A 24,667-nucleotide genomic window follows, 5' to 3' on the forward strand; every position below is an offset into this window, starting at 1 on the left:
AGCATCTGGAATGTCTCTCTGAAGCGTCCAACAGTATTCTGCCATCAGTGTAATGCTCCATCTTCCCTGGTATCTTCTTTCCATCTCTTTAATGTCCTTGTGGAATCGTTCACCTTGCTCTTTACTCACAGCTCCCAAATGTTCAGGAACGTTGTCAAAGTGAGAATGGAGGAAATGCACTTTCAAACTCATCAGGCAACCTAAAGCTTGAAATGCTTTCATCATTCGTCCGACGATTTTTTTGTAGTCATGGTCTTGTATATCTTCAATGCATTGATGTGAATTAATTAATAGTAATTTTGACTTTCAAAACCCTAAAATAAAAAAAAATACCAAAAACTTAGAAAAATATACTAAATTTGAAGAGAATTTTGCATTTTGTGGCAAATCCTGACATCCAGGTTTTTTTTCAATATTTTTCTTGTTTTCCGCTCACCAAAATACATGGAAATTAGATTAAAATAATCAAACGGCTTTTTAGTCGCAGACCTGTTATTGGTGTAATCCATGCTGAGAAATACAGGCAGATACTTGTCCATCATGTAATACCATCAGTGAGGTATCTGGCTCCAAATGTATTTACAGAAGAACAACAACCCCAAACATTCATCCAATGTCCTTAAGAACTATCTTCAGCATAAAGAAGAACATGGAACCCTGGGAGTGATGATATGGCCTCCAGAGCCCTGATCTCACATCATCCAGTTTGTCTGGGATTACATGACGACAGAAAAATTTGTGCAAGCTTCATACAGAGAAGATGGATTAGGACCACCTCCCTGACAAGTTCCATCAATATTTCTGTGCTAATGTACCTAGAAGAACTGAAGCCTTTTTGAAGGCAAAGGGTGGTCACACCAAACCACCGTGTGTGTGTGTGTGTGTACAATAATATTTTGCCTTCGGATTAGAGGAATGACCTTCTCCGTGTTCCCTTTGTCTTGCAGCTGATGATCTTCGGGTTCTTCCTGTGCCTGGACGCCTTCCTGTACGTGTTCACGCTCCTCCCATTGAGAGTTCTTCTGGCCTTCGTCAGGTTCATTACTCTTCCTTGTTGTGGGTTGGGGTAAGTGTAATAAAGCTTTGGCCTCTTAAGTTAAGCACAATTTTCAATCATTAACCATTCAGTAAATGCCACATTATGTTATTACAGCTTCCGATAAGGGAACATCTTCTGATGCGCCACCTTTTTGCGGTGGAGCTTCAGTATAACATAGCAGCATTATGTTCCGCACTTTTCCGGGGAGCCTAAAATAAAATAAAAAAAAAAACTTTTCCTTGATTATTGTAGTTACTTTTTTCAAATTTCAGGATGATTTTTCATTTCAATTACATAAAGGGAACCTGTCAGCAGGATTGTGCACAGTAACCTACAGACAGTGTCAGGTCGGTGTCGTTATACTGATTACAATGATACCTGGTGATGAAATCCGTCTTGTAGTTGTTGTTTACTCTTTATTTTCTGTTTTGAGTTAATGATATGCACATGTTTCGGGGTGGCCTGTAGGGGGTTTTCATGTGGTGTTCTGATTAGGTATTCATGTGTATGGCCTCTGACAGGTCACTGATCCCTCACTGACCTTCCCCTTTATATATATAATCCCCATCTGCACCACGAGTGCGTCCATATTGTGCATTTAATTATTCTTTTTGATGGTATCCGTAAGTTCCTAAAAAAAAAAAAAAAAAGCACGGGCATATCATTAACTTAACTCTGAAAATAAAGAGTAAACAACCACCACAAGACAGATTTCGTCAACCAAGATATCCTTGTAATCAGTATAACGGCACCGACCTGACATTGTGTGTAGGTTACTGTGCACAATCCTGCTGACAGGTTCCCTTTAATAGCACATCTTACTCCGGCAGATCCTGGATCAATGCTGGTGTACGAAACTCCAATCTTGATGAAATCCCCCTCTAAGACTTTCGAGGCGTGTGGAAGCCAATGAGGCAGAGCGCTATTCCTGCAGGATCAGAGTAAAAGACAAAGGCCGACTTTTATGCCATCATTTTAGTCACTCGCTGGACCTTACTGATTGACCCTGTGATACATTTATGACTGGTTCTATCTTTTGATCTTTCACAACTCACAGGTGCCTCTCACAAAATAAGAATATCATGAAAAAGTTAATTTATTTCAGTTCTTTAATACAAAAAGTGAAGCTCATATATTAGTCATTACACACAGAGTGATCTATGTCACGTGTTTTATTTCTGTTAATGTTGATGTTTATGGCTTACAGCCAATGAAAACCCAAAAGTCATTATCTCAGTAAATTAGAATACTTTATAACACAAACTTGAAAAATGATTTTAAAATCCGAAATGTTGGGCTACTGAAATGTATGTTCAGTAAATGCACTCAATACTTGGTCGGGGCTACTTTTGCATCAATTACTACATCAATGCGGCGTGGCATGGAGGCGATTAGCCTGTGGCGCTGCTGAAGGGTTATGGAAGCCCAGGTTGCTTTGATAGCAGCATTCAGCTCGTCTGCATTGTTGGGTCTAATGTCTCTCATTTTCCTCTTGACAATATTCCATAGATTCTCTATGGGGTTAAGGTCAGGCGAGTTTGCTGCCAATCAAGCACAGTGATACTGATGTTTGTAAACCAGGTATTGGTACTTTTGGCAGTGTGGACAGGGGCCAAGTCCTGCTGGAGAATGACATTTCCTTCTCCAGAAAGCTAGTCCGCAGAGGGAAGCGTGAAGTGCTCTAAAATTTCTTGGTAGACGGCTGCGCTGACTTTGGTCTTGATAAAACACAGTGGACCTACACCAGCAGATGACATGGCTCCCCAAACCATCACTGATTGTGGAGACTACACACTAGACCTCCAGCAGCTTGGATTGTGGCCTCTCCTCTCTTCCTCCAGACTCTGGGACCTTAATTTCCAAATGAAATGCAAAATTTACATTCAGCTGAAAACACCTTGGCCCACTGAGCATCAGTCCAGTCCTTTTTCTCCTTGGCCCAGGTAAGACGCTTCTGGCCTTGTCTATTGACCATGAGTGGCCTGACACAAGGAATGCGACACTTGTAGCCCATGTCCTGTATACATCTGTCTGCGGTGGCTCTTGAAGCAATGACTCCAGCAGCAGTCCATTCTTTGTGAATCTCCCCATTAATATGCTTGGATACAGCACTCTGTGAACAGCCGGCTTCTTTAGCAATGACCTTTTGTGGCTTACCCTCCTTGTGGAGTGCGTCAGTGACTGCCTTCTGGACATCTGTCAAGTCAGCAGTCTTCCCCATGATTGTGGAGCTACAGAAACAGACTAAGGGACCTTTTTAAATGCTTAGGAAGCCTTTGTTGGTGTTTTTTTGTTAATTATTCTAATTTACTGAGATAATCACTTTTGGGGTTTCATTGGCCGTAAGCCATAATCATGAACATTAACAGAAATAAACACTTGAAATAGATCGCTCTGTCTGTAATGACTATATAATGAGTTTCACTTTTTTCAGAAGAACTGAAATTAACTTTTTGATGATATTCTAATTTTGTGAGAAGCACCTTTCACAGTGGCGAAAATGACGCCACTCTTTTGTGATGTGCATGGAGTAGATTTGGGATACGATTGTTACTAAACAGCAGGGTGGATAAAAATCAATGTTTTTTAAAAAAAAATCAAAAAAATCGGATTTTTTTGATTTAAATCGGATTTTTTTCAATAAACTGCTTTTTGAGGAAAATATTTTACCATCCAAAGGTTCTTCCATCATGAGATAAAGCTGAGTTGTTTAACTCAGTAGAATAAAGGCTGTATATGTGTAACATTCACAATGCCATGCTCTTCCAGAGGTTTCTGTAGGATTAGTGGGCAGTTTCTCTCCTATATTATCACAGACGCTCGCTTTACTTACGCAGTTCTCAAAACTGAATATGACTCCGCAGAGGTCCCAGCCTCTTCTTCACGGCAAAAATGTTACAACATGAACAGAGTTGAGAAAAAGACCTTAATCCTATTGTTCTACAAACCTATGAATACAGAATCAACCCCTTCAGTGCCAAGTCCAAGAAGTTAGACAATATGTTTCTGATTGTTTGGAGTGGAATAGATCTGCACAACACAAGAAGAATGTGAATCTAAGTGTGAGGAGGAGGAGGAAGGGCAAGCAGACAAGAAAATGAAAGTGAAACTTTGAGCATAATACTGCAGCATAGCCACAGACAGACAAGTCTGGATCTGTTTGTGTGTACGATCTGAGGTTTATTACATTCTTTCCTTATAATGGCAGCAGGCCGTAAAAGAGACCCAGTTTGGGAATATTTTAATGAAGCTCCTTCGCCTATCGGTAAGGCAGGCATGCGTGCAAAATGCAAACGATGCAACAAAGAGATGCAAGGCCTGGTGGCGCGAATGAGGCAACATCATGAGAAGTGCGGTGATGAGATGAGTCATCCGCATTCTGCAGATCTGTCTGTTCTCTGAATGCTGAGCTCTGCATAGCTCCACCCACACCACTGGTAGTTTCCTGCCTACATACAATGTACACAGAAAGCAGCCAATCAGTGATGGGGGCGGGGCTATACAGAGCTCAGCATTCAGAGCACTGATCGATCTGCAGAAGATGAAACTACATCTAGCAGCCCACTAAGTGACACATCTCTGTCCCTACATCATGCTGCTCTCAAATTAGGTGGAAAAGACGTGATGACAGATTCCCTTTAATGCATCGGGAGCTGTGGACCACATTCACAATATGTTGCCTCATTTCTCAGAGGTCAGTAGCCGGTGTTCCCCTGAATATCCTGTACAGACAGCAGTAACGGCACCAGAGCTTTCCCTTCGTGGCGTATGATGGGGGTTGTATGCGGCTGGTATCTTCTGGAGCACATTATTCTGTTTTGTCTTAATCCATCCATTGAGCCTCTGCCATTCTCTCCTCCTGAGTATTATGGGCGATCTCTCCCGTGCATTGTGCTTCGGTGTTGGGTGTCGGCGGTCACAGACAAGGCTCGTGTTACCGCCAGTGCTGTAATAACACTTCATATTATAGCCTTAGCCTAGCCACTATTATACCAGACTCGCTCTGTACAGTGCAGGGCATCCAGCAGGGCACAGAATGACCATTCACACCAAGCACAGGCGCCCAATGTTTCCTTCATGTGACTGATCAATTCAGTGCACCTTCCTTTCAACTTTATTTTTTTTCCCCCTATGTCTCCACCCCCTCCATTGAGATATAGGGGAAAACATGCAGATGGGAAGGAGCACTGAACTGTTGCTGACATTCACCCCAAAAATATGTCCTTGGGGCTTCAGTCACCCATCAAAAGCCAGGAGAGCATTTTTGTCCTCCTTTGGGGTGAACCTTGCTGTCCTACTTATAAGGCCACTACTGGCAAAAAATCTCTGAACATGTAGTCACTGGGGACATATGCGATAGTAATCCTATACATTAAAGGGTAGGACATTTTCCAGCTGTGTACCTCCAGTAATAGACGAGCCGGTACCGTGGAGTCCCTATGATTCTGTATTAGTGCAGGTCAGAGTATGGCGCCTCCATGCAGCAGGAGCAGAAGTGCATCCAGGGGAGAATACCCCTGTAGTGTGGCACACCATGGAAAATAATACAATATCTACCATATTTTTCAGACCATAAGACGCACTTTTTTCCTACAAATTTGGGAGGAAAGTGTGGGGTGCGTCTTATGGTCCGAATATAACGTGGGCGTTGCACTTGCAGGAGGCAGGAAAATGTCACCGCTGCAGGAACCCACGTGGACCCGATGCTTAAAATGAAGGAATATTCATTAGCCGCTTTCCCACCTACCTGTCAGCGCCGAGCAGTGGGCGGGGAGCAGCAAATGAATATTCCTTCACTTAAACAGCGACACACATGGTTTTCCCAGTGCTGGATTCCTGCAGCGGCTGGGGAGATCGAGTGTCTGGTGGAAGAGGAGGCGGCAGGAGCAGGGTGCCACAGGAGAGATCGCTGGTCTTATACCTGACAGCACAGCCCATGCCCGGGTTGTGATGGATGCGGAGTGCTACAGCATAAGGACCTGTGTGAGGTAATGAAGAGGGTGGGCCGGTGCATCACATGACAGCACATTGACATCTCTTCATTGTCACCACAGGTCCTGCAGACTAGAGACAATGCAGCTTCTTCTTACAGGACCTGTGGCTCTGTGCAGTCATGTGATGCTCCAGCCCTTCATTACCTCAGCACAGGTCCTGCAGACTAGAGACAATGCAGCTTCTTCTTACAGGACCTGTGGCTCTGTGCAGTCATGTGATGCTCCAGCCCTTCATTACCTCAGCACAGGTCCTGCAGACTAGAGACAATGCAGCTTCTTCTTACAGGACATGTGGCTCTGTGTAGTCATGTGATGCTCCAGCCCTTCATTACCTCACCACAGGTCCTGTAAGCTGTAGAGAGAGATACTTACGGTTTTCTAGCATGGCTGACTGGCTGCAGGACCTGCACTGATGTGAGCACAGCCTGTACAAGTGAGAATTAAGTTTACTAATTACAACACCTAAAAAAGCACTCTGCCACTCCTGTGTTGAACTATAACTTCCAGCATGCCGTAGGATCTGGCAGGACATTCTGAGAGTTATAGTTCTCCCATGGGATCTTAAAGCAGCACTCCAGTGTTATTTTTCAGTGCTGGAGTGTTGCTTTAAATATAAGCCCTGTGCCCCCATTCTTATACTCACCCTCCAGCGTCTTCATATAGTACTTTACAGACACCACACTGGTCCCGCAGCTCCATCTTCTACCCGCAGCTTCCAACATAATAACATACTATTATATATAATAACACCACATATAATATGTATGTTATTTATGATGTTAAATATTTTACCACATTTTTTACTTCAAATATTTTTTTTCCCCTATTTTCCACCTCTAGAACCTGGGTGCGTCTTATAATCCGAAAAATACGTTGTTGGGTTTTTTTTTCTTTTCGTATTTACTTTTGCATTAAATTATTTTTTTTTTCTATTTTTGTTGGTGTCAAATTTATTACAGCTTTTGTCACTTTTTAACTTTTTTTTTTTTTCTCCCCATTACTCGTTTTTCCTCTGCGGCGTCTTGTGTTCCTCCTCCTGCGGCGTCTTACAGAGCTGCAACGGTCAGTACAGCACCTTACAGACATGTGCCCGGAGGAAGTGTGGCGCCACAGCTTAATGGCAGTGCCTTTTGCAATACAGGGTCTGCATTGCTGCTGCTGTTGCTGTTTTTCTCCTGCTTAGCAGTTGAGTCCCACTGTAATCACTGGTTATCTTAAAGGGGTCCTTCAGGACTGACTGCTTAAAGGGCAGTTCATCAATCTCAGCCCAACAACCCCTTTAATAAAACAAACATTCTGCTGGGTTTTCTATGTGTAACACTGCGGTGTGGCTCTAGAAGGCGCTGTTTTCTCTTGTGACCAGTGACGTGTTGTTTTTTCACCTCCTCAGAGGCGGTCGTGTCCTCCAGCCTGCACAAGTGTGTGACATCCTGAAGGGGGTGATACTAGTGATATGCTACTTTATGATGCACTACGTGGACTACTCCATGATGTACCACCTGATCCGAGGCCAGTCCGTCATCAAGCTGTACATCATCTACAACATGCTGGAGGTAAGGCGTTATGAGGCGCTGGGCCCGACCCCGCCTTACTGGACTCTCGCTGGCTCCTGCTGGCGATCTCTGGCAGCTTTACATTGACCACATATGATCTGGGTGGGTCTCGTGAGCTTCTGTAGATGTCCACCACCTGGCTGTGTGTGGCTAACTTGTCTATATCCACACACTGATCCTCACCGACTCCTATAACCATCTTGCCTCTCCCTCCAGGTTGCTGATCGCCTTTTTTCTTCCTTTGGACAAGACATTTTGGATGCTTTGTACTGGACGGCTACAGAACACAAGGAAAGAAAGCGAGCCCACCTGGGCGTCATCCCTCACTTCTTCATGGCCGTCTTGTATGTCTGTATCCTTTGCATATAGCACCTCTGTGCTGTCTGGTACCCACGTATATGGCCACGGCTGTGCCTTACTATTAGTTTCCAACAATCCCACGTTGTTTTTTTATACTTGCAGATAGCTGATTACAGTATGAGTTAACTGAGAATTCATCAGTGAGCTCGTCATTCTCATGGGGTGTTTTTGTATATAAGATTAAAAAAGAAGCTGGCTGCAAAGACTTCGCAAAACAAATGCGAAAGATGGCGTTTTCTTAAAGCATCTTCCACGTGAAATACTATGCAGTTATGCCGGACTATACAAATACTTTGCGTGCACAGACCCTTAGAACAAGCTCAGTGATGAATTTATAGTTCACAGTCCTGTCACTTTTTTAAAAATATGGCATTAAATACTTTTTGAAAATCCCTGAGCGCCTGTTATCCTGACACTTTTTTTTTTTCCATTTTGTGCTACGTCGCGTCATTGCAGAGATATTCACATTTTTATTCTGGAGCGGAGTATGTGAAATCTCTGCTTGTAGTGCAACTGGGCATTTCTTCACAATCTTTGGGAGTCACTTGCACCCAGACGCTGCCAATCAGGGCTGGGCAACTGATATAGCAGTTTGCAACACTGCCGAGCTGTGATTGATAATGTCTGGGAGGGGAGGGGTGTTAGCGCACGCCCACAGAGAAGACTCTGAATAAACACCCACTAGTTGTGCTACAAGCAGAGATTTCATATACTGTGCTCCAGAAGAAACTAATGTGAATATCTCTGCAATGGAGCGACACAGCACAAAACTAAAAAGAGCAGCAGAATCGGGGGAGGGCAGAGATTTTTACAAGGTATTTCACACTTTTTTTTTTTTTTTTTTTTTTTTTTTTTTTTAAAGCAAATGACAGGCCCTCTTTAAAGGGGTTTTCCACCCCAGAGCAAATTTTCAGTAAGCACATACCGTGACCGAGCACATACCGTAATTGTGGTGGTGTGATAACTGCTCGAATTTGTAAATGGAGCGGAATCCTAACAGTGTGTACGATGCTCAGCATTGGGATTCGTTAAGCTGCGGTGCGGAAAGATCGTCCTGGGGCTTAAAATCTCTTATCTCTATATTTCTGCAATGTGCAGGACAGAAAAACGGCCTGTAGAAGCCAAATGGTGCAAATTATTTAATGAAACTCCATTAAAAAAAAGTGTTTTTTTTTTTGTTTTGTTTTTTTAGCTTAAAATACATGCGTTTAGGTAAAAAAATAAAAATCCTGAAGGTGAGCATTAGTGATAAGCGACAGTGATCGGATAAGGTGTTATCCAAGCATGCTTGTGTGCTTGGCTGCACGTCTCGTGGCTGTTAAATAGCCGCAACACATGCAGGGATTTGTCTAACAGCCTTGAGACCTGCAGCCGCAACGACTGGACAATATTATTCCAGCACGCCGTAGACACTGTTAGCCCCAGAGCATGCTCAGATAACACCTTATCGAAGAACGATGGCTCATTGCGCATATCCTCTACCAGAAATGATAAAAACTCGTCTCTGTAACAGAGACATAATACACTAAAGGGGCATCATCATTTTCCAGGAATGTTGGGGTCTGTGTGCACAATGCTGCGGTGGTTATTTTCCTTATGGCGTCTGCCCGCAGTCTTACATGCCATCCTCATATTAGTGCAAGCCACCACCCTGAATGTCGCCTTCAATTCCCACAATAAGTCTCTTCTCACCATCATGATGTCTAATAATGTAAGTGCTGCATAGAGGCGATACGTATGGATCATTGCGGTACAGATATATATATATATATATATATTATATTACTCTGTTGCACCCATTATTATATGCATGTGATCAGGTGTATATAAGATGTACTGTGCACTGTATGGCGGTAAGCTTTGCACTGAATACACTGCAGTCCCAACTTTTTATTCTTTATTTTTAGGATCAGGTATTGTGATCAGTAAACTGCATTATTCTGCTACATGTGTATGAAGTTTTTCATCCCATAAAGTTTTTTTTTTCTCGCGTATTACAGCCATCTGTAAGTTGTCAGGTCAGCATACTCAGATTTAAAGGGGTCCTATCATCTCGGACATAAATGAGTCCCAACACCATGGGTTCACTTTCTTTAGTGGAGAGCTGGTCACTCACAACCACCACTCTGCTGCGGGCGGCTGGGGAAGGGCGGACATTAATGCCGTATCCTGTGAATACATCCTAAATGTCTGAGATGAAGACCCCTAAACTTCAGCACCCACCTTATTAGAGGCCGCAGTTTACTGGTACATTTGGCTTATGTTGCAGATGTCCTGACTCATTAGTGCCATGTTAGTCCTGTACGGCATTCCCACAGGATATGCCATAATGATGGTGGGGGTCCGACTGCTGGGACCAGCACCAATCAGCAGAACGGGAGCTTTAATCCATCGATACAGTATGGCGCGGCAGGTTGGACGCCCGACTGCTGCTCCATTCTCTGTGGGAGTTTTGGAAGCTTCTGAGCGCTCAACAGATCTATAGGGTGAATGACCCAGCGGTCTACCATGCACGCTGCCATACTACAGGGATGAAAGTTCTCCATTCCGCCAATCTGTGTTGGTCCCAGTGGTCGGACCCCCGCGGACCCTGTGATGACTTGTTTTCAAAGGACAATCCTTTAATTGCAGATCACATGGAGCTCTCTGGAGATGGTTGGTGGTAGCTGAGAGTTGTGGCGTTATGTCTGCCCTAAATTTGTATTATTTCCTTCTCAGTTTGTGGAAATAAAAGGGAGCGTGTTCAAGAAGTTCGAGAAGAACAATCTGTTCCAGATGTCCAACAGCGGTACGTCTTCAGTATTGGCATTGGTTTCATTGGATGCTCTGATTTTTGGAAGGACGTTGGATTTTCCTTCCTTGGCAGTGTCCCTAAATTCACATTAGTTCTGTCGTTCCATCGGGAGGTGAACCCAGCGACTGAACGTTGTGTTTTCTCCTGTGGTGGCCAAGTGTCTGTTTTATAAGGGATGACCTGGGCAGTAGGACATGATAGTGCGGTCCACAGCTCAGGAAAGAGTCTGGACCAAAGAGAAGCTCGCTCTGACCTTCAGTCCATCCATGTATTACGTGGCCAGCCATTCGTTAGTGGTTCCTGATGGGGGCGTAGTGGGTGCTCTGTGCACTGAATGGAGTGGTGCTGATGGCGGGTGCTATGTACAAGCCAGTCTGGGCAACCGTAGCGGTACAGGAGTCTTACATGCCAATTGTGAAGAAGTGCGCCATGACCCAGTCTACTGTCGATATATGGGGACTGCCTGGTCGTAGGATTTCCTTTTTAACCCTTCTTTGTTCATTGCAGATATCAAAGAGAGATTCACAAATTATGTGCTACTACTGATCGTATGCTTGAGGAACATGGAGCAGTTCTCCTGGAATCCAGGTCTTTACTTCATAGTTCTTTATCTACAATGTATGTACTGTATATATACCGGATAATGATTGGGGTTAGAGTTTGGACTGCCATTTTACGTTGTCCTTCCCATTAGATGACCGCTTTACAGTAAGTCCAATGGTGGAGCGTATTGTGGTTGCTATGTCATTGCTGGACCAAGGTGGTGGGGTGACAAGTAATGGTCATCTTCACTATCACTTGCACTATAGGGCTATAGGTTTAGGCAGGTTTGGAAGAAATGCTGCAAAGTAAGAAGGCTTTCTAATTGTTGTTAATCGAAATACAAAGTGAATGAATAAATCTAAATGACATCAATATTTGGTGTCATCGTCCTTTGCTTTCAAAACTGCATCGAAGCATTGATTCTTCTCGGTACTTGCACTAAGTTTTTGTTAGAACTCAGCAGGGAGTTTGTTAGAAACATCTTGGAGAACCAACCACAGATCTGTGTATGACGCTTGTGCAAATCCTTCTGTCTTTTCATGTAATCACAGACCGGCTGGATAATGATGAGATCAGGGCTCCGGCACGGCCGGATCATCACTTCCAAGACTCCTTGTTCTTCTAGTTATTAATGGCATTGGTTGTAAGTTTGGGGTCGTTATCCTGCTGCAGAACAAATTTAGAGCCAGTCAGATTCCTTCCTGATAGTATTACATGATAGCTAAGTATCTGCCTGTGTACAGAAGCATAGAGGGAACCATTAATCCTGACCAAACCTCCAACTTTATTTGCTGAAATGCAGCCTCAGATTTGCAAGTAGCCTCCACCATGCTTCACTGCTGCCTGCAGATACTCATTATTGTGCTGCTTTATTTATTTGACTTGGATTTCTCTTTTGTTCATTCCTTTTTGCATTTTAATTGATTAAAAAAAATAGATGTTAATAGTTTATTTTTAAGTATTCGTACTTTGCAGCATTTTCCACACCTGCCTAAAACTTTTGCAGAGTACTGTTTATTTTATAACCTTTGTAGTATCTAATGCAGATATACACTAGAGCAGTATTATCATGTCTTATTTTCCTGCTCTTCAGATCACCTGTGGGTGCTGTTCCCGGATGTGTGCATGGTCATTGCCTCTGAGATTGCGGTGGACGTGGTGAAGCACGCCTTTATAACCAAATTCAACGACATCACTGCAGATGTAAGTATTCTGCCAATTCGTCTCATTGCCGCCATTCCTTGCTGGCCTCTGTCTGGCATTGGGGGGCGCCTGTATAGCGTTCATTTCACCATGTAGAAAAGTGCAGCAGACTGCTCTCGCCTATACAGAGGGCTACTGCACAAACCAACAACTGCCAGTCCATGCGGCCTGTGTGGCTCCCGTCGTTGGCGGCCTGTGTGGCTCCCGTCGTTGGCGGCCTGTGTGGCTCCCCTCGTTGGCGGCCTGTGTGGCTCCCCTCGTTGGCGGCCTGTGTGGCTCCCCTCGTTGGCGGCCTGTGTGGCTCCCCTCGTTGGCGGCCTGTGTGGCTCCCCTCGTTGGCGGCCTGTGTGGCTCCCCTCGTTGGCGGCCTGTGTGGCTCCCCTCGTTGGCGGCCTGTGTGGCTCCCGTCGTTGGCGGCCTGTGTGGCTCCCCTCGTTGGCGGCCTGTGTGGCTCCCCTCGTTGGCGGCCTGTGTGGCTCCCCTCGTTGGCGGCCTGTGTGGCTCCCCTCGTTGGCGGCCTGTGTGGCTCCCCTCGTTGGCGGCCTGTGTGGCTCCCCTCGTTGGCGGCCTGTGTGGCTCCCCTCGTTGGCGGCCTGTGTGGCTCCCCTCGTTGGCGGCCCATCAGACGACTCTCGCTAAGGTGGCAGCTCTGGTAATAGTATTTTAAGATGGTGTTTTGCTGTGTACAATTTCTAAAGTGTTTTTTGCTTTTTTTTTTTTTTTTTTTTTTACATTGTTAATAAAAAAAAAATAATAATAATAAAGGAACATACATATTTCCAGTAAACTTTAAGGCAGATGTATGAGAAACAACCTTAAAGGGGTTGACCACTTTTGAAGACTTTGACTTTTTTTTTTATTAAATGCATTTATAAATTTCTTTTTGCAGTTGGATTTCATTGACCATTTTGCACCGTTTGCCTTTTATAGTTAGTGTTGCACTTTTTATAGATGGCTGTAGAATGAGGTAACTGAGAATCTGTAAATGAGCTCGTTCAGATGCTTCAATGTCTTTTTTATTTTTCCTTCTGCTGAGTTATGACCACAGACCACGTCCTAGCTGAATGTGCAGGGAAACAAAAAGCCAAACCGTGCAAAAAATGTGCAAAAAATTATTTTAAGCCCCAAATACATGCATTTAGATAGAGTAAAAAAAAAAAAAGCATTGTTTCTAGAGGCAAAAATACTTTTAGGAAAAACTGTCTAGTAACCAATCACAGTGCAGCTTTCCTTACCACAATGGTAAGACCCCTGACCCGGTCTTTTGTATTTGTGTTCGAGTATGTGCAAAAGCCACTGTGATGGGAGGGGATCAGTGTCGGATGTGACGTGGCCTAATGTGATTAGTATATGCTGTGTATAGAGGCCAGCTGTCAGTGTAATCCTGCCTCTGATGATAAGGAGGCTGATGAAAACTCTTCCTGGTAGGACAGAATCTGAGGCTTAAAAAAAAGACTTCATAGACTTTAAGGCTATGTGCACACGTTGCGGATTCTCTGCGGATCCGCAGCGGTTTTTGCAGTGCAGAAACGCTGCAGATCCGCAATTGATTTACAGTACAATGTAAATCAATGAGAAAAAAAAAAGTGCACACTTTGCGGAAAATCCGCTGCGGAAACGCTGCGGTTTAAAAGAAGTAGCATGTCACTTCTTTTTTGTGAATCTGCAGCGTTTTTGTACCCATTCCATTATAGAAAACTGCAGGGGTAAAAAACGCAGCAAATCCGCAATAAAAACGCACAAAAAAACGCTGTGGATCCGCACTAAAAAAACGCAACAAATCCGCAGGTGCGTTTTCTGCCAGGAGAGGCAGAATCCGCACCAGAAATTCCTAAGCCTAATCCGCAACTTGTGCACATAGCCTAAGGCTATGTGCACACGTCAGGATTTCTTGCAGAAGTTTCCTGAAAAAAAAAAAAAAACGGACATTTTTTGCAAGAAATCCGCATGCATTTTTTTTTTTTGCGGTTTTTTTTTTTTTTGCGGATTTTTCCGAAGGTTCCAAATGCAATAATATAGTGGGAAATCTGCAAAAAATCCGCAAAATTAATGAACATGCTGCTTTTTTTTCGCGGAAAAAAACGCAACGTATGCACAAAAATTGCGGAATGCATTCTAAATGATGGGATGCATATGTATGCGTTTTTAATGCGTTTTTATAGCGGAAAAAAAGCGAAAAAAAAAAAACAGCGTGTGCACACAGCCTAAATGGTCGGGCTCCTACTGCATAGTATCAGTTTGTAGCGGCAGGAGCGGAGGTCTGGCTGTCAGTTTATTGCCATCTTCATTTTCTCTGTCGCTATATACACAGCACTAAACAAGTGGTCTGTATGCCATGAAGGAGCAACGACAGTGCTTCCTCCAAAACATCCAGCGGTCATGGAATAATCACTGTGTAGAGAGGGAGCAGGAGCTGCTGGGTCATAGGAGACTTTGTCAGCTCTGCTACTCCGCCTGCAGGCTCGATGTCCCCTGTAACTGGGGCCAATATACCATCCCCAGTTACAAGGGAAATAAGATGAAAATATTGAAATGCCCTAAGTCTTTTGTGACCTTATGGGGAGCACAATGTGTAAAATAAATAAAATATTTACCGGTAATGCAATTATTTTATTTATTTAATCAATTTTTATTGGCAATTCAGATCAATGCTTCTAGCCACGCCCCTGATGCAAAAAAAAATTATATAGAAATAATTGTTACTGAATGTACATTACGACAGTGATCTAAAAATGAAGCCCCGTGTATCTCGCTGTGCACGGCTTTTTAGATTGCATGTAGGAAAAAATGTCCAATTTGCCATCATTTTTCTTTTTCTTTTTCTTTTTTTTTTTTTTTTGTGTGTTTTAATACACAAAAAGGAAATAAATGTGTATAACAAAACGTGTAATGGCAATAATTTTCTGTGAGAAACTTCCATTTTCTGGAACAATTTCAAAGGTGCCAACACTTTCTATCATGACTGTACAAGTGCTTCTCACACAATTAGAACATCATCAAAAAGTTAATTTATTTCAGTTCTTCAGTTCAAAACGTGAAGCTCATATATTATATAGAGTCATTACAAACAGACTGATCTATTTCAAGTGTTTATTTCTGTTAATGTTGATGATTATGGCTTACAGCCAATGAAAACCCAAAGGTCATTATCTCAGTAAATTAGAATAATTAACAAAAACACCTACAAAGGCTTCCTAAGCTTTTAAAAAGTTCCCTTAGTCCGTTTCAGTAGCTCCACAATCATGGGGAAGACTGCGGACCTGACAGATGTCCAGAAGGCAGTCAGTGACACACTCCACAAGGAGGGGAAGCCACAAAAGATCATTTTTAAAGAAGCTGGCTGTTCACAGAGTGCTGTATCCAAACATATTAATGGAAAGTTCAGTGGAAGGAAAGTGGTAGAAAAAGGTGCACAAGCAAGAGGGATAACCGCAGCCTTGAATGTATTGTTAAGAAAAGGCCATTCAAAAATTGGGAGATTCACAAAGAATGGACTGCTGCTGGAGTCATTGCTCCAAGAGCCACCACCCACACAGACGTATCCAGGACATGGGCTGCAAGTGTCGTATTCCTTGTGTTTAAGCCACTCATGACCAGTAGACAGTGCCAGAAGCGTCTTACCTGGGCCAAGGAGAAAAAGAACCGGACTGTTGTCAGTGGTCCAAGGTGTTGTTTTCAGATGAAAGTAAATTTTGCATTTAATTTGGAAATCAAGGTCCCAGAGTCTGGAGGAAGAGTAGAGAGACCACAATCCAAGCTGCTGGAGGTCTAGTGTGAAGTTTCCACAATCAGTGATGGTTTGGGGAGCCATGTCATCTGCTGGTGTAGGTCCACTGTGTTATATCAAGACCAAAGCCAGCACAGCCGTCTACCAGGAAATTGTAGAGCACTTCATGCTTCCTTCTGCCGACAAGCTTTTTGGAGATGGTAATGTCACTCTCCAGCAGGACTTGGCACCTGTCCACACTGCCAAAAGTACCAATACCTTGTTTACAAACAACAGTAACACTGTGCTTGATTGGCCGGCAAAGTCACCTGACCTTAACCTGTCAAGAGGAAGATGAGACCCCAGACCCAACAATGCAGACGAGCTGAAGGCTGCTATCAAAGCAACCTGGGCTTCCATAACCCCTCAGCAGCGCCACAGGCTGATCTCCTCCATGCCACGACACATTGATGCAGCAATTGATGCAAAAGGAGCCCGACCAAGTATTGAGTGCATTTACTGAACATACATTTCAGTAGGACAACATTTCGGATTTTAAAATCATTTTTTAAGCTGGTGTTATAAAGTATTCTAATTTACTGAGATAATGACTTTTGGGTTTTCATTGGCTGTAAGCCATAATCATCAACATTAACAGAAATAAATACTTGGAATAGTCATAGATCACTCTGTGTGTAATGACTCTATATAAGAGTTTCACTTTTTTGTATTGAAGAACTGAAATAAATTTTTTGATATTTTAATTTTGTGAGAAGCACCTGTATATACAAAAAAAAAAAAACCTGTACGCACACTATCGCATAAAATCCTTGTAAGTCGTGTCTAATGTGTCTCGTTATTTCTCCGGCAGGTATACAGTGAATACAGAGCCAGTCTTGCCTTTGAACTCGTGAGCAGCCGTCAAAAAAATGTACGTACCCTAAAAAACAAACAAACAAAAAAAAAAACCTTATCACAGAATTAAGGTGTGTTTTTTTTTTTTTTTTTTTTAGAGCACTTGAGCTATGTAAAATTAACAAAATCGGCTATGTCTACCCACCTGTGTCTCATGGTCTTTATTTTGTTTCAGGCTTACACTGACTACAGCGACTCCGTCTCCCGGAGGATGGGATTTATTCCTCTCCCGCTTGCCGTGCTTGTAAGTTTATGGGTGACACTGGTGTATTATCTGGGCAGCTCCATCGTTGGCAGCAATGGCCAAAAAAGCAAGAAGGAGATCACTATAATGGTTGGGACGCGGCCATATTAATGCCGGACCCTGCTGGGTGATACTGGCTTCGTGTCACTGCTCAGGGAGACCTCCGCTTTGTAATGGGGGGGCTGGAAATTGAGTTACAGTAGCAGTGTAGTGAAATCATAATGGAGATATGTAAATATCAAAGGGATTTCCTGCTTTAAGAATATCCATTTCTGAAGGCATAAAAAAAACTCCTGCACTTTGCTCACCCTTCCCAGGTCCAGAGCTTAGTCTCCACCAGGGCAAATACCAATTGTGCTGGCAAAACTTGTAACCCCGTGTGTTCTCCTTCCAGCTGATCCGAGTGGTCACCAGTTCGGTCAAGGTGCAGGGAGTCCTGGCCTACACCTGCGTTGTGCTCTTCTACTTTGGGTGAGTTTCTTCTCTATGGTTTGATCCGTCCGATCTGAGTTTTCGATTGTTTTCATACCTTGGATTTTTGCACCCAAAATGAAATACTCCGCTCTGATGCTGTTGAATACAGTTTTCATACCCGGCAGAATTTTTGCTTTCTTGACCTTTTTTTTTTCAGAGAATATGAATGATAACACCAAAACTTTTTCTCCACTCATGGTTAGTGGTTGGGTGAAGCCATTTATTGTCAAACTACTGTGTTTTCTCTTTAAATCATAATGACAACCCAAGTTTTCATATGTCGTTCCTCTGGCAGAATTACCATTTTGATAGCGGTGCCTGTGCCGCGTGTGCGGAGCGGTCTAGCCCTCTGCTCCATTTATTATAAACACATCAATACTGCTCAGATTTCCACATTACCTAGGACAGATTAGCCGCCATACGTCTAGTTTAATACTCCCGAGCGAAGATATATCGCGCCTTTATCTCAGTAATACAGATACAAGTGGCGCACAGGGAGCAAAATTCATCACATTAACTAGGGCTTAAAGGAAGACTCAACCTAGGAAGGAATGTATAAATGAAAGAAGGAATATAGTCCCCCGCACTGCTTGTTAGCATGTACGATACTGTAACACTCAGTACTGTAGAAATCCTCCTGGAAACATCGGGGTTAATATTCTGCTGGTCAGGTTCGTCTGCAGATGGTGGTGCTGAGGCTTCTCCACCTTCCCCAGGGGCCAGAGCTCAGTGATCCAATGCACAGGGGAGGTCTGCCGCAGGACAGTGAGGAGCACGTGGCTGAGCTCCTGAGACGCACACAGGACCGTGAGGAGCACGTGGCTGAGCTCCTGAGAAGCACACAGGACAGTGAGGAGCACGTGGCTGAGCTCCTGAGACGCACACAGGACCGTGAGGAGCACGTGGCTGAGCTCCTGAGAAGCACACAGGACCGTGAGGAGCACGTGGCTGAGCTCCTGAGAAGCACACAGGACAGTGAGGAGCACGTGGCTGAGCTCCTGAGACGCACACAGGACAGTGAGGAGCATGTGGCTGAGCTCCTGAGAAGCACACAGGACAGTGAGGAGCATGTGGCTGAGCTCCTGAGAAGCATACAGGTCAGTGAGGAGCACGTGGCTGAGCTCCTGAGAAGTACACAGGACAGTGAGGAGCACGTGGCTGAGCTCCTGAGACACACAGGACAGTGAGGAGCACGTGGCTGAGCTCCTGAGAAGCACACATGACAGTGAGGAGCACGTGGCTGAGCTCCTGAGAAGCACACAGGACAGTGAGGAGCACGTGGCTGAGCTCCTGAGAAGCACAGAGGACAGTGAGGAGCACGTGGCTGAGCTCCTGAGAAGTACACAGGACAGTGAGGAGCACGTGGCTGAGCTCCTGAGACGCACACAGGACCGTGAGGAGCACGTGGCTGAGCTCCTGAGAAGCACACAGGACAGTGAGGAGCACGTGGCTGAGCTCCTGAGACGCACACAGGACAGTGAGGAGCATGTGGCTGAGCTCCTGAGAAGCACACAGGACAGTGAGGAGCATGTGGCTGAGCTCCTGAGAAGCATACAGGTCAGTGAGGAGCACGTGGCTGAGCTCCTGAGACACACAGGACAGTGAGGAGCACGTGGCTGAGCTCCTGAGAAGCACACAGGACAGTGATGAGCACGTGGCTGAGCTCCTGAGAAGCACACAGGACAGTGAGGAGCACGTGGCTGAGCTCCTGAGAAGCACACAGGACAGTGAGGAGCACGTGGCTGAGCTCCTGAGAAGCACACAGGACAGTGAGGAGCACGTGGCTGAGCTCCTGAGAAGCACACAGGACAGTGAGGAGCACGTGGCTGAGCTCCTGAGAAGCACACAGGACAGTGAGGAGCACGTGGCTGAGCTCCTGAGAAGCACACAGGACAGTGAGGAGCACGTGGCTGAGCTCCTGAGAAGCACACAGGACAGTGAGGAGCACGTGGCTGAGCTACTGAGAAGCACACAGGACAGTGAGGAGCACGTGGCTGAGCTCCTGAGAAGCACACAGGACAGTGAGGAGCACGTGGCTGAGCTCCTGAGAAGCACACAGAACAGTGAGGAGCACGTGGCTGAGCTCCTGAGAAGCACACAGGACAGTGAGGAGCACGTGGCTGAGCAGCACACAGGACAGTGAGGAGCACGTGGCTGAGCTCCTGAGACACACAGGACAGTGAGGAGCACGTGGCTGAGCTCCTGAGAAGTACACAGGACAGTGAGGAGCACGTGGCTGAGCTCCTGAGAAGCACACAGGACAGGAGCACGTGGCTGAGCTCCTGAGAAGCACCGAGGACAGTGAGGAGCACGTGGCTGAGCTCCTGAGAAGCACCCAGGACAGTGAGGAGCACGTGGCTGAGCTCCTGAGAAGCACACAGGACAGTGAGGAGCACGTGGCTGAGCTCCTGAGAAGCACACAGGACAGTGAGGAGCACGTGGCTGAGCTCCTGAGAAGCACACAGGACAGTGAGGAGCACGTGGCTGAGCTCCTGAGAAGCACACAGGACAGTGAGGAGCACGTGGCTGAGCTCCTGAGAAGCACACAGGACAGTGAGGAGCACGTGGCTGAGCTCCTGAGAAGCACACAGGACAGTGAGGAGCACGTGGCTGAGCTCCTGAGAAGCACACAGAAACAGTGAGGAGCACGTGGCTGAGCTCCTGAGAGGCACACAGGACAGGAGCACGTGGCTGAGCTCCTGAGAAGCACCGAGGACAGTGAGGAGCACGTGGCTGAGCTCCTGAGACGCACACAGGACAGTGAGGAGCATGTGGCTGAGCTCCTGAGATGCACACAGGACAGTGAGGAGCATGTGGCTGAGCTCCTGAGATGCACACAGGACAGTGAGGAGCACGTGGCTGAGCTCCTGAGATGCACACAGGACAGTGAGGAGCACATGGCTTGGCTCCTGGGACACACCCAGGAGATTTCTTCTAAATTTTCAGTTTAATTGTACAAAGAAATTTAAGGTAGTAGGTAAAAAGCTGATGATGCTATATATTTTCCAGGGTCTACTTTAATGATCACAATACTACTTACATTTAGTATACGCAGTGACTGGTTATTTATTGCCTTTAGGGCAAACCCACAGCACTGGCCCTTGACTGGCATGGCCCATCTTTAGGCCTTACTTGTAATTTCAAAATTAAAGAGGTTGTCTGACCTCGGGGTACAAGTCTGCAGTCACTCTGTGACTGCAGACTTATAAATCCTCATATCGTGCACTGTGAGGATTCTCTGGTACTGGTGCCAGGAGCAGTGGGCTTGTGACCGTAAGTATGTGATTTGAATATATGCAGTCACGTGCCAACTAGACGTGCGTGGCCTCGTTGGATGCAAGCATACTGAGGAAGGCTGGACACGTCTAGTCGGAATGTGCCCACCATGCCAGGATTAACAAGTCTGCCGTCAAAGACTGCAGACCTGTTTCTTGAAACTGGACAACCCCTTTAATGACAAATGGTTGGCTGCATAATTTAGATGAAATTGTTTATCCCTTAATAATAAGCAAACAATTTGCCCTAATTTTACAGTGCAAAGACTGCGAATTTAAGCTCCCTCCCCTTTATAATCATATAGCACCTTACGGTAAATTCCCCCTCCGCACCCGTCCGATTATAATTTCATACCCCCTTGCAGTCATCACCCCTAGTAATAAGTAATCCTTCCCACCCTGCAATAATCACCAACCCCACATCCTCGTATTACAGTATAATCACACTCCGTTGCATAATAATTAATCAACCTCCACAACTGTAACATACCCACCTGTAATAATAATTTCTTTTAGCCTGGGATTATGATCACACCCCCTGCGGTATAATTAAATACAGCAGCCAGGGTTGTCCATCTAGCTAATCGTTACTCGGACGCGTCCACTCTTCACCAGTTGTTACACTGGCTGCCCATTCATTATAGAATCCAATTCAAAGTACTTGTTCTCACCCACAAAGCTCTCCACAGTGCGGCACCTCCTTACATCTCCTCCCTCATTTCTATTGGCCTAACCGACCGCTGCGCTCTACAAATGACTTTCAGCTAACATCTTCACTAATCCGTACCTCCCACTCCCGACTCCAAGACTTCTCCCGTGCTGCGCCAATCCTCTGGAATGCTCTACCCCAAGATATTAGGACTATACATTTGTTCAGAGCGGCCTACCACATTCACTAATCAGTCATGTTATGTTTGTGTGTGTGTAGCCCATTCACTATCTCCATCTATCCCCCACCCCCTGAAGATGGCTGGACCATCATTGTAAATACATCATTGTAAATACACACCTGTACTTTGTATCTCCCCCACCTCATTGTAGATTGTAAGCTCTCACGAGCAGGGTCGTCTTATTTCGCTTTAATTATTGTATTGTTAGAGTTGTTACTTATGACTGTTGTGTTTGAAACTGATAAACTGTAAAGCGCTGCAGAATAGGTTGGTGCTATATAAATAAAGATTATTATTATTATTATTTTACAACCATGATGAGGGAGAGAATGCAATCCTGCCGTCACTGCCGAGTGCGCTTATAAGTCTGTGTTTGATCTAGTGCTCACGTCCTCCGGCAGATCTGTGCTCTTCCTCACCCAGCCCTCCGGCTGTCACCGTATTAAATCGCCCTTTATGGCAGAGATTTCGGTAATGTGCTTAATATCTCCGCTTTGCTCTCCGCACACTAAATTGCAGTAGCTGCGATGGCGGCTTAGCACAGCAGGGCTGTCCCGCAGAGATACATTTTCCTGTACATATAAAATTAGACAAGCAAATAGTTCCATCTCTTCCATTGCTCCTCCGAGCCACATACTGTATAATACAAGAAAATGCTGCGCACAGCCGGACGACGCATCCTGGAAATCATCACCAGGATACATAAAGGCTAGGATTGCAACGTGATGGAAAGGGATACAGATTACAGGGAACCTGTCAGCACAGAATGACTGTTCAAACATTTAAGTGCACCTTCTCTCCTGCTCGTTTTTCCTCTTTCTTCACTCCCCCTCTTCTTTGACAGCTCTGGCTTTATAGTAACAGAGAAGGGCGGATATGGATGAAAAAATAGTTTGAGGGTGCACTTCAATGTTGTCCAAGGGTGCGCGCCTTGGTGTGTGTGTGCCGACAGGCTCTTTTTAAAGATGTCGGACCAATCACTAGGTCAAAAGTCGACCATTTTTGCTCTTGTTTTGTTCCGTCTGCACCACTGAGTGATCCAATTTTTACAGTTTTCAAATCCACCATACGGTTCTAGAGATGTTGGCATTTTTAAGTGCTTATTTAGATGGTCTTTATGAAGAGGGCGTGGCTCACAGGGTAATCATGCAGAGCAGCCTGAAGACACGCCCCTGAGGATCCTGTGCACTGCACCTCCTTAATGAAGACCATAAAAATTAGCACTAAATAAAATGGGTCCGAAACTAACATTTATTTTAATCCCAATTATCTAATTTTATAATTTACAGTAATCTCTTCTAATGTACTTTAATAAGTCCCTGTCTTTCCCCCACTATGCTAATGGCTTATTTCTTTTAACTACTTGACTCTTCCTTTGAGAACCCCCAGTGCATGCTGGGATACTCAAACGAGAAGTCATCGGGGGGCAGAGGCTGCGGTCACTGCCTCTGCCCTTCCCTGAAATGAAGCGTCATCAGGACCTGGGCTAGTCCCTGCTCTACAGTGCATGCGTCTGTTGTCTGATGTATGTAGAATCTGCTCTCTGTGCAGTATCATTTTAATGCACATTTACCATGCGCTCCCTCAACGACTCTGGTGAGAAGTGATGAGTTGGAAAGAGAGCGCACTGTCAGTGCTCATTGTAAGGAGAAAACCCAGAGAGCAGTCTTCATCTCGCAAGTGAACTCACTTATGGGGGTGTAGCTGGTCTCTGGTCCCTGCGCTCTCTCCTTACAAAGTGTACTGGCAGAAAGCTTTCTTTCCGACTCATCACTTCAACAGATGAGGGAGCGCACTGTCACTGTGCATTAATTAACAAAAGACTGAAGATGTGCACAGGAATGTGGTCCTTAAATTGCTGGTCATTGCATAAAATTAACAATGTTTTTTTTTGCTTTTTTTTTTAAACCTGAAAGACACCGTGCCTATAGCCTCAGGCTCCTTAGTTAAATGTATAGGATTTTGGCCCAGGAGAGACATGTCTGATAGAAATGGTTAGGGTCTTTCTAGACAAAGGTCTCCATGTCGTGGCTGGTGGGCACACACAAATTAGTCAGCTATAGAAGTATAGTGTATATGGCAGTAATGCAGCTTCTATTTCATGTGTTCAGTGCAGACATTTATCGTCGCTCGTACAGTCCTGCACGGTTTCATGTGTGTGCCTTATACTTTGGCCAGAAGTCAGGCTGCTGCGGATTATGGCGGCCTGTGCCCTCGGGTCTATGGTACCACCAGTGCACATGAAAAGGAGGCAAATGGGGAATTCTCTATTTTGTAGAGTAAAATTGATGACGGTTCGTTAGTTCTAGAACATTTTCTATTAATGCGTTTTTTGTCCTCCTGTTTCCAGGCTGATAACACTGAAAGTACTTAACAGCATCATTCTGCTGGGGAAGTCATGTCAGTATGTCAAAGATGCCAAAATGGAGGAGAAGTTGTTTCAGTCGCCATCCACATCCACGCCGGGGAAAACGCCCAAGAGAACCCCAACTAAATCAAACCAAGGTGAGCACCTGCCTCGCCCCCCATACAGTGTGACGACCGGTCCTGATCATGGACCACCTTACCGACCCGACACTTTATTAGCAATCGTGTGTGTAGCAACAGCCAAACTTATTTCATTTGTTGAGCTGCCACTTTTTTTTGTGCCTGTTTTGCATGTATTGTGTTGCAAGCA

The 24,667-nt window shown here is 45.0% G+C and overlaps 1 protein-coding gene across 1 annotated transcript in view; it reads left to right on the forward strand.

Annotated features, from left to right (window-relative positions):
- The window catches only part of TAPT1 (transmembrane anterior posterior transformation 1), a 66,527-nt gene that overhangs the window by 40,580 nt on the left and 1,280 nt on the right, over positions 1-24,667 (forward strand). The window contains exons 3-13 of the mRNA XM_069744701.1: positions 948-1,066; positions 7,424-7,586; positions 7,803-7,938; positions 9,560-9,657; positions 10,665-10,734; positions 11,248-11,328; positions 12,377-12,486; positions 17,064-17,123; positions 17,283-17,351; positions 17,746-17,822; positions 24,341-24,495. Coding sequence (XP_069600802.1) covers positions 948-1,066; positions 7,424-7,586; positions 7,803-7,938; positions 9,560-9,657; positions 10,665-10,734; positions 11,248-11,328; positions 12,377-12,486; positions 17,064-17,123; positions 17,283-17,351; positions 17,746-17,822; positions 24,341-24,495 — 1,138 coding nt within the window. The remainder of the gene's footprint in view (positions 1-947; positions 1,067-7,423; positions 7,587-7,802; positions 7,939-9,559; positions 9,658-10,664; positions 10,735-11,247; positions 11,329-12,376; positions 12,487-17,063; positions 17,124-17,282; positions 17,352-17,745; positions 17,823-24,340; positions 24,496-24,667) is intronic.

The sequence above is a fragment of the Ranitomeya imitator genome, chromosome 1 (assembly GCF_032444005.1).
Source record: "Ranitomeya imitator isolate aRanImi1 chromosome 1, aRanImi1.pri, whole genome shotgun sequence".
Classification (NCBI taxonomy): domain Eukaryota; kingdom Metazoa; phylum Chordata; class Amphibia; order Anura; family Dendrobatidae; genus Ranitomeya; species Ranitomeya imitator.